This window comes from Sebastes umbrosus, chromosome 14 (genome assembly GCF_015220745.1).
Source record: "Sebastes umbrosus isolate fSebUmb1 chromosome 14, fSebUmb1.pri, whole genome shotgun sequence".
NCBI classification, from domain to species: domain Eukaryota; kingdom Metazoa; phylum Chordata; class Actinopteri; order Perciformes; family Sebastidae; genus Sebastes; species Sebastes umbrosus.
Window position 1 is genome coordinate 31,870,942 of NC_051282.1, and position 18,385 is coordinate 31,889,326.

Consider the following 18,385-nt stretch of genomic DNA (forward strand, 5'->3'; position numbering starts at 1 on the left):
ACAGTTATTATTCTCTGTATTATGAACTTTTAGAGTTATTTTATTTGTTTGCAAAACTTTTTGTTGATCTTGTTATCTGTGTGGTCACAGCTGGAGAACAATACGTTATTAAAGATGGAAGTTAATGAACACATTCAGCCTTCAGACTCCGTTAACGTGAACTCTCTCTGAGCCGGCAGCTCTTCTCCTGGTAATCACAGCACACTGTAATCACGTAGAAAATGTGTAAAAGAGTTCTAAAACTATCTGTGAACTGTTATTAGCCGGTAAGTTATGTGCTCAGGAGAACGGTGGGAGAGAAATAAAGCAGCGATGTGTGCATAACGACGACGATAATGATGATTATAACAATAAGGAAGCTCCAGTTGTACTGTAGGAGACAATCATTCCTCCTCAACGGTTTATATTAAAACACGAGCAGCACACCGACTTCTTTCATCTTCTACGAGTAAAATATAAAAAGTACAAACATTATCTGTGAAATTAAAGACGAACAAGAGGGAAATATTACAAAGAGATGAAGATGTGCAGCATACAGACATCATAATTCTGCCCCTGAACGCACCACGGAGACACGCAGGGACAGGATTTATAACTGGTGTTGTACTCCGGTGTTTAACTGGGATTTGTTGCCCCGTCTGGACTGCCCATTAAAACCATCAATCTGCATCTGGAAACCAACGAAGAGCCGATAAGAGAAGAGAGAGAAGAAGAGAAGAGATGAACAGCAGGAGAGATATGATGCTTCCTCTGTTCCTCCAGTCTAATACTCTCCTCACGTTCACTCATCGTACTCTAACTCTGTTCTAGTGTTACTCAGCTGATGACTCGGCTTCATATCAGAATAAAACTGGACGTGTTTTCTCGTCATTGACTCTCAAAACCTCAAAGATAAGATAAGATAGAACTTTATTAATCCCGTAGGAAATTATTGTGCCAGAGATTGCTCAAAATACAACAAGTTCAAGTGTATAAAATAAAAGTACTATTTCTAGCACCAGTGCGTAAAAGAATATGTGCTCTGGTATGACTCCAGGGTGGCGTTCTGCGGTGCACCTCGGTGGTCTCCGTCTACGGCTGAAGGAGCTCTGGTATGACTCCAGTGTGGCGTGCAGAGGATGAGAGGCGTTGTCCCTAACACTGAGTAGTTTCCTCAGCATCCTCCTCTCCGACACCTCCACCAGAGACTCCACCAGAGACTCCAGTCCACCTTGGGTCGTCCTCAGACGGGCTTTCCAGCTATCTCAGTCCTCCATACATCTGTCCAGCATCTGTCCTCCGTACGTCCATGTATCGGTGGGATGTCCCTGTGACTTTTTAAATTGATTTTGTATTAAACCTTTATTTAACCAGGTTAGTCCCGTTGAGATTAAGAACCTTTTTCCAAGGGAGACCTGGCCGAGACGGTCAGCAGCAAGAACACTAAGCTGCAGACGGAGACACAAATACAGTCACAAACACTAAAAGCACTAACATGTGCATTAAAAGAGAACTATCTGAAGACAAATGGGGGGACAAGAAGGAACTTTTCTGGGAGTCAGCTGAACAACAAGGGAGCTGAAAACGTTTGGAAGCCACAGAGTCTGCTTCTAAAGCCTTCATTCTAGAATTAAACATGTTTAATGATGTTTAATGAGACCAGCTCCTTGATTTTGATTTCCAGGTCATTTTGGAGCAGATTCCAGGCTGAGGGTGCACAATAGGAAAAAGCCCTTTCCTCAATTTTTGTCCGAGCTTTTGGGACAGAGAGCGCAAGAAGTCCTGTGATCGCAGTGAATACTGTCCACAATGTTTCTGCGTAATAAAAACACTTCGGTAGTGTGGGAGCAGACCCAGAATCACCTTCTATATAAGATTGTTACCGTGATGCCGTAGAGAGACGGCGACATGCCACGAGCTCCGGACTGGTTCTGGTTATTTTGAGGAGCCTCCCAGCTTCTCCTCTTCCAGCTTCTCCTCTTCCAGCTTCTCCTCTTCCAGTTTCTCCTCTTCCAGCTCCCTCGCTGCCGGATGAGCGGTCCCCAGATGTGGACTGTGTGTCTGAGGAGCCGCGGGTCGCTGACGGCTCAGGGACGGTTCATGTCGGGGACGTCAATGAGCCGCAACAGACTGCGTCTCTCTCTGGACGAATCGTGAGACAACCAGTTCGTTTCAAGGACTTTGTTACTTATGGTTAAAGGGACTATTTGTACCTTTCAGAAATGCTTGTAAACAGCGACACCTGTGGTCGTGAAATCAACGAAAGTCGTATAGTATGAGGGACGTTATGGTTGGACATGTTTTCTCCTTGCAGTAGCACCTTGTTTCAGTGTAACATGGTTGGTCTAGGTGCTACGTGTAGCAGCTATTTCTGGTGTGTGAAAATAGTGTGACATACTTAGTTGAGACTGCAGTTATGTAAGAGAACATGGAAATGTTCAGTGTTGAAATGTTGTTGTTGTAAAGCTGGCAAGTTGATGTGAGCGTGTCCAAGTGGGTTTACTGCACTTGTTTAGAAATGGGGACGTTTCTTTTTGGAGGATGGGAGGGATGTAACCCTGAACATAAAAGACCGCTCAGTTCCATAACCGACCTCCGCTAATAACCAAACAATGACCGGCTCCTTTTACTGCCATTATGCAACACATCACTCACGTGCAACTTTAACAAAACACGTTTTGAATCTCTACGTTGAGATATTGAAAACATGTTAGCTACTGTAGCGTTAGCCAGAAACACGTTATAAACCATGAACCTATTAGCTGACTCTGTTGTTACCGGACCGGTCTGTTGGATAATCATTTTCCCAGAAAGATATAAACAGATAGTTGAAGAAGATGAAGAAGAAACCTTTATTTGTCATATACATCCAGGTACACACATGAAATCGGACCCATCCTCAGCTCGTTCAAGAGCTCAACAGAGAAGAGAAGTCCACACAGTAACAGTTAAGTAATGCAGGTACATTATTAAAGGTAATCCAACTGAATCAACAGAAGATCAATAAGGGTGTAAAGCAGTAGTCAGTAGTTGGTAGTGAGGTGATGGGTGATGTGAAACTATAAGGCTGACCTAAAATCCCTGTAACATGAAGGATAACTAAAGATAAGTCCAGGACAGAACTCCATTAGTCCAGACGGGAGGTGACGAAGGCGTGGACGAGGGATTCTGCCACGGAGTCAGAGAGTGATTGCCGAGTGAGTGGAGAGATGTTTCTCAGGTGGAAGATTTGATGATGGACTTGACGTGCGACTGGAATCCAGTCGGGTCCAGGATGACATCCAGGTTGGGGAGAAAGAGCAGCCGTCGACGTCCAGATGTAGATCTCCAACCCTCCGGAGCGGGGCCTCGGAGCCACGACCATGAGCTCATGTTTCCACTCATTATTATCCATTATCATTATTAGAAATCTAATAGTTATTTCTGCTTAACATGATAATTACACTGCTGAATATTACAAACAACTTATTTGATTTAGTAATGAGATAAAAGAATAATTAATGATTAATATAAAAGTTTATTTTAAACCAAACCCGGGTTAACACTGTACCCGGGTTAACAGTGTACGGATCAACCGTACCGATAGGACCTGATCGTCCTAAACAGACCAACGTTCACCCCTCAGCAAGAGGGGGGGACGGTGGCGAGGAAAACTCCCCCTTCAACGGGGGAGAAACCTTGAGCAGAACCAGGCTCTCGGTGGGGGGGGGATTATTTCACATGATATAGGTGGAGGCGGCAGAGGATCCTCTTCAGCAGAGACGGTCTTTTCTCCGGCTGATCCGGTGCTGTCTACGATATTTTGAAATGAAAAAAAACAAGTAAGTACAGAGATCAAAGTTCAGTATGAAGACGACAGGAGAGATCTACTCTCTGTTCTGCATAAACAGCTTTGCTTAAGTAATGCCGGGATCAGACTACACAATATCATACCGATACCAGTATCGGGTATCGGGTCTGATACTGTGCTCATGTACTTGTACTCCCAAAATGGCTCCGATACAACGGCAACGATACCACTTTATGGCAGCGTGACGTTAACCTCTTGTCACCATCTTTCAGCTCCTCACGCTCCACCTCCCCCATGGTGCGGGCGAGACGGGCCGGTGGTGCGCCCGACGCCACGGGGCCGGGATCCCACCTCAGGCGGCACACACTGGCCCTCACTTTCATTGCGCCACAGGGTTTTGCTTGCATGCGAGTCAGAGGGTGCAAGCAAAACCCCTCGAGTCCTTCGTCTGTGTTTCAAGACGGGTCGGCATATCTTCGGGTCCTAATTGCGGGAATATGCTAAATTATCATTACCCAAGCATTGAAGATGAACTGCGCCTCGCCTGGAAAGCAGACGAGATCAGGCGGCAGCAGCAGGGGGGGCGGTGACTAAAAGCTGCGGTCGAGTCGGACAGTTTCCAGCCGTTTCTAGCAGCCTTCAAAAAATGTACAGGAAGTCCCAGAAAAAAATGACTTCCTGTTAGATCCCATCTGTAGGCCACTTTATTTGTATTTGTTTGTAAATAAATAGGTTCTAAAAACTCGATCTCGTGAAGTCATCGTTGCCCACGTGTGCATGACGTCAGAGCATGTCGGCATCAAGTCAAACACAAATCTAACCGGCATGCATTGCACGGCAATCGCCGGTGATCGATTCTGCGCAGGCCTTGCTCCTCTCCAACGAACCTATTGACAGTTGCTTCAAACCGCCTCCCCGATGACGTCTGAACTCGCGCACGATCGTGGAATACGACGTGCCGTGATTGGTCGTGGTCATACGTGTAGTCTTGCCACGCACCCGACCAAGACACCGAAAGAGTTTATGGCGCTGTGATCGTTAGATCTGACATGGTGGCCATCGTCAAAGACAAAAATATCGTGTAGTCTGATCACAGCATAAGAGTAATTGATTTTTTTTCTTGCTGATCTATTCTGTATAACTGAACTATGAACTCGTTGCGTCTTATCTTGTTTAATGTACTCTTTTTTGTCTTTAAATCTGGTCTAATCGATTTCATTTTCCAGGTATAAATGCATACGTACCTCGCAGGTCGCAGAGTGACTGCTGCCCGCGTCATCGAGGGTCTTATTGGCGTCCGTGTCAGAAGCAGCCGTGACATCTTCCTCTGTCGGAGGGAAGTGAGCTCACACCGTCACACAGGATGTTGTCGTCACCCTCAACAATGGAGTGCGGAGCTGTGGCGTTTGTGGTTTCCTCCAATGTCATATCCTCATCCTCTTCTCCATCATAATCCTGCAACACCAGAGGGGTGTTGTTCGGCCGTCTGTAGCTGATGCGAGATTTTGCTCCATGACGAGATGTGGAGCGTTTGGGTCCAGGTGACTTGACAGCTTTGTCCATTGGTTGGCTTAAATCCGGTTGGACCTTATTGCTCTGGGAATTACGAAAGCACCACCAAGGCGTCCTTTTGGTTTGTCCAACTGGCTTATTGCAGAGGCAATGGACATTTGAAGATCCGTCATTCTGTGAGGCTTGCGCGGCCTCTGGTGTGTCGTCCTCGTCCGACTCAACGTCGTCCTCGTCCGAGTCAACGTCCTCGTCCGACTCAACGGTTTCATCCACATCCTGTCGTGTTGCAGGCTGGACGTTCGTCCGTCGGTTCCATTTAGTCAAGTACTTCCAGAGACCCTTCTTCTCTTTCTTACAAGTCTTGCCTGCAGACGTCTCGTCTGTCCTGTCGGAATCCCTGAACTCACTCACTGACTCGAAAGTCTTATCCGTATCCAGCTCTACTTGCTCGCTTGGCACTTTTCCATGGATTCCATTTAAGCCAGCGCTTACAAAAAGACTTCTTCTTCTTGCTGCTGATCTTGCTTTGACGTGTGCCCCTGCTAATCCGTATACTGACCTCTTCATATGGCTCATCTATTGGTTCCAGAGGGACAGAGGTGAAGTCTGCTTCATTAACAACCTTGACCTCTGGGCTTCTGGATCTGATTGGGAGAGTGACCGATTTGGAGGCTCTGTCGACGAAGACGTCAATGCCGTCTGACTCGTTAGTCTTATCTGAATTGGCATTGAACGCAGAGGTGACATCTGCTTCATTAACAGCCTTGGCCTCTGTCTTGCTGGAACCGATTGAGAAAGTGACGTATTTGGAGGCTCTGTCGACAAAGACGTCAATGTCGTTCTCATCCGAATTGGCATTGAACACAGAGGTGACGTCTGCTTCATTAACAGCCTTGAGCTCTTTGCTTCTGGATCTGATTGAGAGAGTGACGGATTTGGAGGCTCTGTCGACGAAGACGTCAATGTCGTCTGACTCGATAGTGTTATCCCTATCGTCATTGAACACAGAGGTCAAGTCTTCCTCATTATCATCCTCGCTGTCCTCACTGGAGCAAATTGAGGGAGGGGCAGGCCTCTTAGGACTCAAAAGGAGGATTTTGAGTCACTGTCAAGGAAAGCGTCAATGCGTACCGACTGGGACAGTCTTATCCGAATCCGCATTGAACACAGAGGTCAAGTCTGCTTCATTAACAGCCTTGAGCTCTGTGCTTCTGGATCTGATTGAGAGAGTGATGGATTTGGAGGCTCTGTCGACGAAGACGTCAATGTCATCTGACTCGATAGTGCTATCCCTATCGTCATTGAACACAGAGGTCCAGTCTGTCTCATTAGCAGCCTTGCTGTCCTCAATGGAGCCGATTGAGGGATTGGCAGGCCTCTCAGGACTCGGAGGGACGGATTTGAGTCACTGTCGACGAAGGCATCAACGAGTACCGACTCGGCAGTCTTATCCGAATCCGCATTGAACACAGAGGTCAAGTCTGCTTTATTAACAGCCTTGACCTCTGTCCTTCTGGATCTGAGTGAGAGAGTGACACATTTGGAGTCTCTGTCGACAAAGACGTCAATGTCGTCTGTCTCGATAGTGTTATCCAAATCCTGCTGTCTTGCTTGCTGGGCCCTTTTCCATGGATTGTATTTAAGCCAGCGCCTCCAAGAATACTTCCTCATTGTGCTGCTGATCTTGCTTAGACGTCTGCCACTGCCATTCTGTAGTTGGAGATCTTTGTATGGCATATCTATCGGTTCCAGAGGGATAGAGGTGAAGCCTGCTTCATTAACAGCCTCGCTGTCCTCACTGGAATCGATTAAGGAAGTGGCATTCGACACACGCCTCGGAATGACGGACTTTGAGTCACTCTTGACGAAGGCGTCAATGAGTACGATAGCCTTGATAGCCTTTTCCAAATCGGTATTTATCACAGAGGTCAAGTGTGCTTTCTTAACAGCCTTGTTGTCATCACTAGAGCTGATTGAGGAGTGGCAGGCCTCTCAGGACTCGGAGGGTCGGATTTTGTGTCATTGTCGAGGGAGACGTCAACGAGTACCGACTTGGCAGTCTTATCCGAATCTGCATTGAACACAGAGTCGATTAAGGAAGTGGCAGTCGTCTCAGGACTCGGAGGGACGGAGTTTGAGTCATTGTTGACGAAGACGTCAATGAGTTCTGACTCGGCAGTCTTATCCGAATCCTGCTTTCTTGCTCCCAGGGCCCTTTTCCATGTATTTCGATTAAGCCAGCGCCTCCAAGAAGTCCTCCTGTTCTTGCTGTTGATCCCGTTTTTAAATCTGCCACTGCCATTCTGTAGTTGGACATCTTCATATGGCACATCTATCGGTTCCAGAGGGATGGAGGTAGAGTCTGCTTCATTAACAGTCTCGCTGTCCTCACTGGAGCCGATTGAGGGAGTGGCATTCGACACACGCCTCGGAATGACAGACTTTGAGTCACTGGCGACTAAGGCCTCAACGAGTAGCGACTTGATAGCCCTATCCAAATGTCATTTATCAGAGAGGTCAAGTCTGCTTCATTAACATCCTTGCTGTCCTCAATGGAGCCGATTGAGGGAGTGGCAGTCATCTCAGGACTTCGGAGGGACGGAGTTTGAGTCATTGTTGACGAAGACGTCAATGAGTTTCTGACTCGGCAGTCTTATCCGAATCCTGCTTTCTTGCTCCCAGGGCCCTTTTCCATGTATTTCGATTAAGCCAGCGCCTCCAAGAAGTCCTCCTGTTCTTGCTGTTGATCCCGTTTTAAATCTGCCACTGCCATTCTGTAGTTGGACATCTTCATATGGCACATCTATCGGTTCCAGAGGGATGGAGGTAGAGTCTGCTTCATTAACAGCCTCGCTGTCCTCACTGGAGCCGATTGAGGGAGTGCATTCGACACACGCCTCGGAATGACAGACTTTGAGTCACTGGCGACTAAGGCCTCAACGAGTAGCGACTTGATAGCCCTATCCAAAATGTCATTTATCAGAGAGGTCAAGTCTGCTTCATTAACATCCTTGCTGTCCTCAATGGAGCCGATTGAGGGAGTGGCAGTCATCTCAGGACTCGGAGGGCCGGATTTTGAGTCACTGTCGACGAAGGTGTCAACGAGTACCGACTCGGCAGTCTTATCCGAATCTGCATTGAATGCAGATGTCAAGTCTGCTTCATTAACAGCCTCGCTGTCCTCAATGGAGCCGATTGAGGGAGTGGCATTCGACACACGCCTCGGAATGACGGACTTTGAGTCACTGTTGACGAAGGCCTCAACGAGTACCGAGTTGATAGCCCTATCCAAAATGTCTTTTATCAGAGAAGTCAAGTCTGCTTCATTAACAGCCTCACTGGAGTCGATTAAGGAAGTGGCAGTCGTCTCAAGACTCGGAGGGACAGAGTTTGAGTCACTGTCGTCAGAGACCTCAATGAGTTCTGACTCGACAGTCTTATCCGAATCCTGCTTTCTTGCTCGCTGGGCCCATTTCCATGGATTCCATTTAAGCAAGCGTTTCCAAAAAGACTTCTTCTTTTGCTGCTGATCTTGCTTGACATCTGCCAGTGCTACTCTGTATTTGGACATCTTCATATGACATATCTATCGGTGTCAGAGGGATGGAGGTGAAGTCCTCACTGGAGTCGATTAAGGAAGTGGCAGTCATCTCACGACTCGGAGGGCCGGATTTTGAGTCACTGTCGACGAAGGCGTCAACGAGTACTGACTCGACAGTCTTATCCGAATCCGCATTTACCGCAGAGGTGAAGTCTGCTTCATTAACAGCCTCGCTGTCCTCACGGGAGTCGATTAAGGAAGTGGTGGTCGTCTCAGGACTCGGAGGGACGGACTTTGAGTCACTGTTGACGAAGGCCTCAATGAGTACCGAGTTGATAGCCCTATCCAAAATGTCTTTTATCAGAGAAGTCAAGTCTGCTTCATTAACAGCCTCACTGGAGTCGATTAAGGAAGTGGCAGTCGTCTCAAGACTCGGAGGGACGGAGTTTGAGTCACTGTCCTGCTTTCTTGCTTGCTGGGCCCATTTCCATGGATTCCATTTAAGCAAGCGCTTCCAAAAAGACTTCCTCTTCTTGCTGCTGATCTTGCTCGAACGTCTGCCAGTTGCTACTCTGTTGTTGGACATCTTCATATGGCACATCTATCGGTTCCAGAGGGACAGATGTCAAGTCTGCTTCATTAGCAGCCTCGCTGCCGACAGGTGTCTCAGGACGCGGAGCCCGCTTTCTTGCTCGCCGGGCCCTTTTCCGTGGTCTCCATTTAGGCCAGGGCTTCCAAAAAGGCTTCTTATTCTTCTTCTTGAACTTGCTCTGTCTGCCTACATACACCCAAATTACTCGTCTTCCTCTTCTTGGTCCTCTGAAAAAGATCGCCGGAGGTTAAAAAAATCGTTCAAATACCACTCCACATTTTGCTGGATGCGATCAACAGCCAAGCGTTCATCTTCTTTTTCGTCATCGATCTCCTCTGACGCGGAGTACTCCCCAGACTCGATGCTCGAGATGGTCTGGATCAGTTCATCGATATCGGACTCAACCTGTCCCAGTGTGCATTCAACGAGCTCGTTGGAGATTGCTTCGTCCATCATTGTTTGACGTCTGTAATCTGTTGAAAAAAACCTAAAAACACAAAGTGCAAACTGTAAGATTCAGGTACTACTAGTACTACTGATACCAGTGATGTATAATATAGCAATGACTATAAACGACCGTAAAATTCATAAAAAACTGGTGGTTGCGGGGCTCAAGCAGCTCTGCTTGAACATAGATCACTAATTTTGATCGATTAGTACTAATTGTGCAGAACGGCACCTGTCAGTGTTATGTTATTACAGTACTGGATCATTATTATTAAAGCTGCAACGAATAATCAATTAGTTAAGTCAACTATTAAATTAATTATCGCCAACTATTTCGAAAATTGGTTTGAGAGCGATTTTTTTAAGAAAAACAAAAGTGTAAATTCTCTGATTCCAGCTTCTTAAATGTGAATATTTTCTGGTTTCTTTCCTCCTCTGTGACAGTAAACTGAATATCTACAAGACATTTGTCATCTTGGGCTTTTGGGAAATACTGATCCATATTTTCACCTTATTCTGACACAACTAATCCATTAATCAAGAAACTAACTGAGAGATTAATCCAAAATGAAGGTAATCGTTACTTGCAGCCCTAATTATTATTAACTAACATGTAAGCTGCATTTAAATGTTGAGGATCATTTTAACTGTTTCATATACCGTTGGGACGTTTAATCTGAAGCAATGAATTCATAAAATAGTAATAAAATTCATTAAACTAATAAAATTCATACCTCTTTCTCAGCTTCTTCTCTCAGTCGATCCGTTCGTCTAATCAAGTCTTCAGATTCACCTTGAGTCAAGAGATTTTGAGATTCTCTCTGGAATGTTGCTCCTTTATGACGCCACCACTCCCTTAATACATCAGAGTTCCATCTGGTGATGTCATAGCAGTGATGATGTCACCATGCTATGATGTCCCCACTCCTTTAATACGTCAGAGTTCCATCTGGTGATGTCACGATGCAGTGATGATGTCACCACTGCTATGATGTCACCCAAACACACACATGCACACACACGTGCACAACACACACTTTAAAAGATGATAGTTAATTACACTTTACTTAATAAGTTAATTCACTGTTAACAAACAATAAAATAATAATTAATAATGTTTCCTAATTAATAGTAATGTAATAATTTCTGTTATTTCATCAGTAGTTTGTGTAATATGAAATAAGTACTTTATAATTTCTATGGTGACATCATAAAGGGTGGTGACATGGTCCACTGATGTCACCACCCCTTTATGATGTCACCACTCCTTTATGATGTCACCACTCTTTTATGATGTCACCACTCCTTTATGATGTCACCACTCCTTTATGATGTCACCACTCTTTTATGATGTCACCACTCTTTTATGATGTCACCACTCTGTTATGATGTCACCACTCCTTTATGATGTCACCACTGATGTCACCACTGATGTCACCATACACACACACACGTGCACACTACACACACACACACACACACACACATGCACACACGTGCACAAACGCGCACACACGCACGTGCACACACATACACACACGTGCAAACACACGTGCAAACACACGCACACTCGGTGACAATGGGGTCGATCTATTCCATTAAATTCTGTTTATATATTTACATACAGACTTTATTCTATAAACTCAGATGTTTTCCCCTCAATGTGTTTCTAATACTCCGTAGTACATCTGCTCTTTGGCCCTCACTGCATTAGACTTATAGTTAGTTTTTGGCCTTCGCCATCTTGGTTTCTGGTCGTCGCCATCTTGTTTTTTTGCAACCAGAAGTGACACGAGAGGGTGGAGCTATAACCGAACGCTGAATAAAATGTTTTTAGATGACCAAAATGTTTTAATTAACTTTGAAGAACTGAAAACACGCTGTGAAAGGGTTAAAGTTGTAAGATGACAACTCCCAGACCGGACAACGCTGTGGTAACGACCCGTCAATCAGCAGGTAGCCCCGCCCTAAAGCATCCCCTGCTTTATGGTCTATCTGACTCTCAATGGGACCATAATCTACTAAATGAACATCATGCTGTATTGAAGAAGACTTGAAACCAGCGATTGAGACCATAAACTCATGTTTATGGGCGAGAGATTACTTCTGACAGACGACCTCAACGCTGCAGAAAGAGGATATGACGGTATCGACAGGCGACCAAATGAAACACATTTGGGTTAATTTAAGAACACAACTCAACTAAATTATATATATAACATAGATGTAGTCGTTTTTAGACATTTTATTGGGGAAATATTACACATTATACATTTACGTGTAAAAACATCAACAGCTTCCAGTGGTGGCAGAAAATCCTTTACTGCAGTAAAAGTACTAATACCACACTGTGAAAATACTCCACTACAAGAAAAGTCCTGCATTCAAAACCTTACTGAAGTAAAAGTATGTATCAGCTAAATGTACTTAAAGTATGAAATAAGTATTGATTGACAAGTAAAATGTTCACTCAAGAGTCGCATACAAATGGAAATACTCAAGTACCTGAGAATTGAAGTACAGTAGGTAAATGTACTTAGTTCCACCACCGGTTTTCGAACAGTATTTCTTGGTGTAAGTACGTACGTAAACATCTTGGAGGAAGTAACTACAACAACAACTGTCTCTGAGTCTTTGCTGCTCGTTAGAATAATAAAAACTACAGAAATAAATCTGGTGTTCATCGTCTCAGACGTCTCTTAGTTTAAAATGCTTTTCCTTCTAAGACTCCGTCAGTCTGTTTCTCTTTGAGATGAGAGGAAATATAATTATAAAGGCATTAACAAACATGTTCCATGTCCCCGTCAGCCTGAAGACGGGAGATTAAAAGTGTCCAGAAGTATGCTGCTATTGTTTCATGAAGCCCATAAACCCTCTCCTGGCGTTCACGGGGAAGTGTTTCAGTCGGAGAGGATTTCATGTTTCTGTGTGAAGAAGCTGGAGATGGTTAACGGGATTACATTGTTGCTGTCGAACCAGATGTTGGTTACAAATCTTTGGCTGCGTCTCGAGTTAATTTAGCATTCAGTAAAACCTCTATATCACTGGACAAAATACTAACACACACCAACATCCACCAACACCCACCAACACTCACCAACACTCACCAACACCAACACCCACCAACACCCACCAACACCCACCAACACCCACAAACACACACCAACACCAACACCCACCAACACCCACAGACACACACCAACACCAACACCCACCAACACCCACCAACACCAACACCCACCAACACCCACCAACATCCACCAACACCCACCAACATCCACCAACACTCACCAACACTCACCAATACCCACCAACACTCACCAACACCCACCAACGTCCACCAACACCCACCAACACCCACCAACACCCACAAACACACACCAACACCAACACCCACCAACACCCACCAACACCCACAAACACACACCAACACCAACACCCACCAACACCCACCAACACCACACCCACCAACACCCACCAACATCCACCAACACTCACCAACACTCACCAATACCCACCAACACTCACCAAAACCCACCAACACCAACACCCACAAACACCCACAAACACCCACAAACACCCACCAACACCCACCAACACACACCAACACTCACCAACACCCACCAACACCCACCAACATCCACAAACACACACCAACACCAACACACACCAACACTCACCAACATCCACCAACACCCACCAACATCCACAAACACACACCAACACCAACACACACCAACACTCACCACACCCAACAAAACCTCACCAACACTCACCAACACCCAAAAGCCAAGATGGTGATTGCCAAAAACCAAGATGTTAGCAAGTGCAACTTTAGGAGACTCTCTGCAAACACCTGAGAGTTTATCCAGTGTTTTCTTCTTTGTCTGATTATTTACACGACTCTGTTAAACAGTCGTCTTCAGCGTTGAAGTGAAGGACGCCGATGACGTAACCAAACCTCCGGGTAGAAACCAGCCGTTAAAGAGATGCTCAGTTTAGTTCACTAAGTTTGTTTAAACTCCAGAAGTGTCTTCGGGGCGTACAGTGTGATAGAAACTAAAGCGTGGGAGATGAGAATTAATGAAGAGTGAACTGAGGACATCATAAATAACTAATGATGTCACTCAGAGTTGAAGTTTTTGGGGCCACGGCTGCAAAGTTTTAGTTCGATTCCTGCTGAGACGAGAGGAAGTGTGGACCCTCGAGACCGAAGCATTCAAAGACACGAGATGAGAGAGTCGACCAGACGTGAGCTGAATCAGAAACAGACTCAGGTGATGCAGTCTGTTCACTGATCACAACTGTGACACCACAGAAGAAGAAAACAACGACGGCATGTAAGTATCTCACCTGTTTCAACATGGAGTTCAAGATATTTAGATTACGGCCCTTAAAGACCTCTGGAGGTGTAAACTGACCTCCCAAAAGTTTGGAAAAATAAACAATTATCTCTTTTATGTCTTCACAACTTTTAAAAAATAAGATCTGGACTGTCCTGAGACGGCCCGTTTGCACAAAAAGGCGCATAAATGCCAAATGTGCAAGGCGTTTAGCGTGCAATAAGTACGTCTTTCTTGCCATGTATTCTGTACTGACTGCAATGTAAACGCATCCGCATATAAATGCTACGGTAAGAGTTAGTGATGTAGTATAAAAAGAGAGGAAGACCGTTTCTGATGTTACTATTCGTTGACGTTTGTCATGTTACTATCCGTTGACGTTTGTCACGTTACTATTTGTTAACATTTGTGATGTTAATATTCGTTGACATTTGTCATGTTACTATTCGTTGACGTTTGTGACATTACTATTCGTTGACGTTTGTTATGTTACTATTTGTTGACTTTTGTCATGTTACTATTCGTTGACGTTTGTGACGTTACTATTCATTGACGTTTGTTATGTTACTATTTGTTGACGTTTGTTATGTTACTATTCGTTGACGTTTGTGACACTACTATTCATTGACGTTTGTTATGTTACTATTTGTTGACTTTTGTCATGTTACTATTCGTTGACGTTCGTTATGTTACTATTTGTTGACGTTTGTCATGTTACTATTCGTTGACGTTTGTGACGCTACTATTCGTTGACGTTTGTTATGTTACTATTTGTTAACATTTGTGATGTTAATATTCGTTGACATTTGTCATGTTACTATTCGTTGACGTTTGTGACGTTACTATTCGTTGACGTTTGTTATGTTACTATTTGTTGACTTTTGTCATGTTACTATTCGTTGACGTTTGTGACGTTACTATTCGTTGACGTTTGTTATGTTACTATTTGTTGACGTTTATGTTACTATTCGTTGACGTTTGTGACGCTACTATTCGTTGACGTTTGTTATGTTACTATTTGTTGACTTTTGTCATGTACTATTCGTTGACGTTTGTTATGTTACTATTTGTTGACGTTTGTCATGTTACTATTCGTTGACGTTTGTGACGCTACTATTCGTTGACGTTTGTTATGTTACTATTTGTTAACATTTGTGATGTTAATATTCGTTGACATTTGTCATGTTACTATTCGTTGACGTTTGTGACGTTACTATTCGTTGACGTTTGTTATGTTACTATTTGTTGACTTTTGTTATGTTACTATTCGTTGACGTTTGTGACGTTACTATTCGTTGACGTTTGTTATGTTACTATTTGTTGACGTTGTTATGTTACTATTCGTTGACGTTTGTGACGTTACTATTCGTTGACGTTTGTTATGTTACTATTTGTTGACTTTTGTCATGTTACTATTGGTTGACGTTTGTTATGTTACTATTTGTTGACGTTTGTCATGTTACTATTCGTTGACGTTTGTGACGCTACTATTCGTTGACGTTTGTTATGTTACTATTTGTTGACTTTTGTCATGTTACTATTCGTTAACGTTTGTGACGTTACTATTCGTTGACGTTTGTTATGTTACTATTCGTTGACGTTTGGCGACGCTACTATTTGTTGACGTTTTGACACGTTACTATTCTTTGACGTTTGTGACGCTACTATTCGTTGATGTTTGTTATGTTACTATTTGTTGACATTTGAGACGATACTATTTGTTGACGTTTTGACACGTTACTATTCGTTGACGTTTGTGACGCTACTATTCGTTGACCGTTTTGACACGTTACTATTCGTTGACGTTTTTGACACGTTACTATTCGTTGATGGTTGTGACGTTACTATTCGTTGACGTTTGTGATGCGACTATTCGTTTACGTTTGTCACGTTACTATTTGTTGCCGTTTGCGATGTTACTATTCATTGACGTTGGTGACGTTACTATTCGTTGATGTTTGTGACGCTACTATTCGTTGATGTTTGTTATGTTACTATTTGTTGACTTTTGTCATGTTACTATTCGTTGACGTTTGTTATGTTACTATTTGTTGACGTTTGTCATGTTACTATTCGTTGACGTTTGTGACGCTACTATTCGTTGACGTTTGTTATGTTACTATTTGTTAACATTTGTGATGTTAATATTCGTTGACATTTGTCATGTTACTATTCGTTGACGTTTGTGACGTTACTATTCGTTGACGTTTGTTATGTTTACTATTTGTTGACTTTTGTTATGTTACTATTCGTTGACGTTTGTGACGTTACTATTCGTTGACGTTTGTTATGTTACTATTTGTTGACGTTTGTTATGTTACTATTCGTTGACGTTTGTGACGTTACTATTCGTTGACGTTTGTTATGTTACTATTTGTTGACTTTTGTCATGTTACTATTGGTTGACGTTTGTTATGTTACTATTTGTTGACGTTTGTCATGTTACTATTCGTTGACGTTTGTGACGCTACTATTCGTTGACGTTTGTTATGTTACTATTTGTTGACTTTTGTCATGTTACTATTCGTTAACGTTTGTGACGTTACTATTCGTTGACGTTTGTTATGTTACTATTCGTTGACGTTTGCGACGCTACTATTTGTTGACGTTTTGACACGTTACTATTCTTTGACGTTTGTGACGCTACTATTCGTTGATGTTTGTTATGTTACTATTTGTTGACGTTTGCGACGCTACTATTTGTTGACGTTTTGACACGTTACTATTCGTTGACGTTTGTGACGCTACTATTCGTTGACGTTTTGACACGTTACTATTCGTTGACGTTTTGACACGTTACTATTCGTTGATGGTTGTGACGTTACTATTCGTTGACGTTTGTGATGCGACTATTCGTTTACGTTTGTCACGTTACTATTTGTTGCCGTTTGCGATGTTACTATTCATTGACGTTGGTGACGTTACTATTCGTTGATGTTTGTGACGCTACTATTCGTTGATGTTTGTTATGTTACTATTTGTTGACTTTTGTCATGTTACTATTCGTTGACGTTTGTTATGTTACTATTTGTTGACGTTTGTCATGTTACTATTCGTTGACGTTTGTGACGCTACTATTCGTTGACGTTTGTTATGTTACTATTGTTGACTTTTGTCATGTTACTATTCGTTAACGTTTGTGACGTTACTATTCGTTGACGTTTGTTATGTTACTATTCGTTGACGTTTGCGACGCTACTATTTGTTGACATTTTGACACGTTACTATTCTTTGACGTTTGTGACGCTACTATTCATTGATGTTTGTTATGTTACTATTTGTTGACGTTTGCAACGCTACTATTTGTTGACGTTTTGACACGTTACTATTCGTTGACGTTTGTGACGCTACTATTCGTTGACGTTTTGACACGTTACTATTCGTTGATGGTTGTGATGTTACTATTCGTTGACGTTTGTGATGCGACTATTCGTTTACGTTTGTCACGTTACTATTTGTTGCCGTTTGCGATGTTACTATTCATTGACATTGGTGACGTTACTATTCGTTGACGTTTGTGACGCTACTATTCGTTGATGTTTGTGACGTGTTTTCTGTAGTTGTTTCCGTATGTGTTTTACTTAGTTTACTTAGTTATTTTAAGTCCATGACGTTTTCCCCTACTTTAACTAATTGGTTTTCTTGTCTAAACGACACGCAAATGACACAAGAAAATGCTTAAATGCGTACTCATGACACGCAGTATGTCTGTGTAATGTCGTGGTACGCTTTACTGTGACCTGGTTGTAGCTGTCTGACATGTGTTCAGTAATGCAGCACAAAGTAAAAGCTTTGAGACAAGACACTTGTAGAACTGCAAGTCTGCAGTATTAGTATCCAAGTAAATATCAGCTAAATATCAGCTTAACAAGGTCAGTGATGAGTTATTGGAAAAATGTGGGAGATTTTTTTAGACTAAAAATAAGAAATAAATTAATAAAATAAAATATTGCGGCCTACTTACAGAAGTTACGTAAGTAGTTCTTACTGGCTGCATCAGTCACATCACAGAGGAGCTGCTGTGGAAACACATCCTGTATTCAAGCAGCGAGTCCACCGACGGTTTCTGCAGGTTTTACAGCTGCTGACATTAAACTCCAGACACAGTCTGTGATGATGAATCAGCTGTTATTACAGGAACACCTTAAAACACACAGGTCTAATCAGAAGACCACAACCTA

The 18,385-nt window shown here is 43.3% G+C and overlaps 3 protein-coding genes across 4 annotated transcripts; 1 reads left to right on the plus strand and 2 right to left on the minus strand.

The window, feature by feature from the left end:
- Positions 1-2,927: 2,927 nt before the first annotated feature.
- Positions 2,928-6,109, minus strand: LOC119501730. The gene is made up of 2 exons (XM_037792300.1): positions 5,048-6,109; positions 2,928-3,772 (listed from the first exon to the last, which is right to left on the minus strand). Exon 1 carries the CDS (start codon positions 5,855-5,857, stop codon positions 5,072-5,074), a length of 786 nt encoding a protein of 261 aa, XP_037648228.1. The 5' UTR covers positions 5,858-6,109; the 3' UTR covers positions 2,928-3,772; positions 5,048-5,071.
- Positions 5,955-7,466, plus strand: LOC119501731. The gene is made up of 2 exons (XM_037792301.1): positions 5,955-6,000; positions 6,130-7,466. Exons 1-2 carry the CDS (start codon positions 5,974-5,976, stop codon positions 6,745-6,747), a joined length of 645 nt encoding a protein of 214 aa, XP_037648229.1. The 5' UTR covers positions 5,955-5,973; the 3' UTR covers positions 6,748-7,466.
- Positions 7,467-8,069: 603 nt separating this feature from the next.
- LOC119501732 lies at positions 8,070-9,147 on the minus strand. Of its 2 annotated transcripts, none has more exons than XM_037792303.1 (2): positions 8,692-9,147; positions 8,070-8,625 (listed from the first exon to the last, which is right to left on the minus strand). In XM_037792303.1, exons 1-2 carry the CDS (start codon positions 8,856-8,858, stop codon positions 8,085-8,087), a joined length of 708 nt encoding a protein of 235 aa, XP_037648231.1. In that variant the 5' UTR covers positions 8,859-9,147; the 3' UTR covers positions 8,070-8,084. The 2 variants fall into 2 exon arrangements, with proteins under 2 accessions (XP_037648231.1, XP_037648230.1); XM_037792302.1 differs by having other exon boundaries at positions 8,070-8,622; positions 8,689-9,147.
- Positions 9,148-18,385: the final 9,238 nt, after the last annotated feature.

Bases quoted from the DNA above. Each gene is read 5' to 3' on its own strand.
- LOC119501731 (XM_037792301.1), top strand. From the start codon at position 5,974: ATGCCGTCTGACTCGTTAGTCTTATCT. The intron at 6,001-6,129 runs GAATTGGCATTG...TCGTTCTCATCC, and splicing joins CTGACTCGTTAGTCTTATCT to GAATTGGCATTGAACACAGA.
- LOC119501730 (XM_037792300.1), bottom strand. From the start codon at position 5,857: ATGAGCCATATGAAGAGGTCAGTATACGGATTAGCAGGGGCACACGTC.
- LOC119501732 (XM_037792303.1), bottom strand. From the start codon at position 8,858: ATGAAGATGTCCAAATACAGAGTAGCACTGGCAGATGTCAAGCAAGAT. The intron at 8,626-8,691 runs CTCTGACGACAG...TTCCTTAATCGA, and splicing joins GAGTCAGAACTCATTGAGGT to CTCCAGTGAGGCTGTTAATG.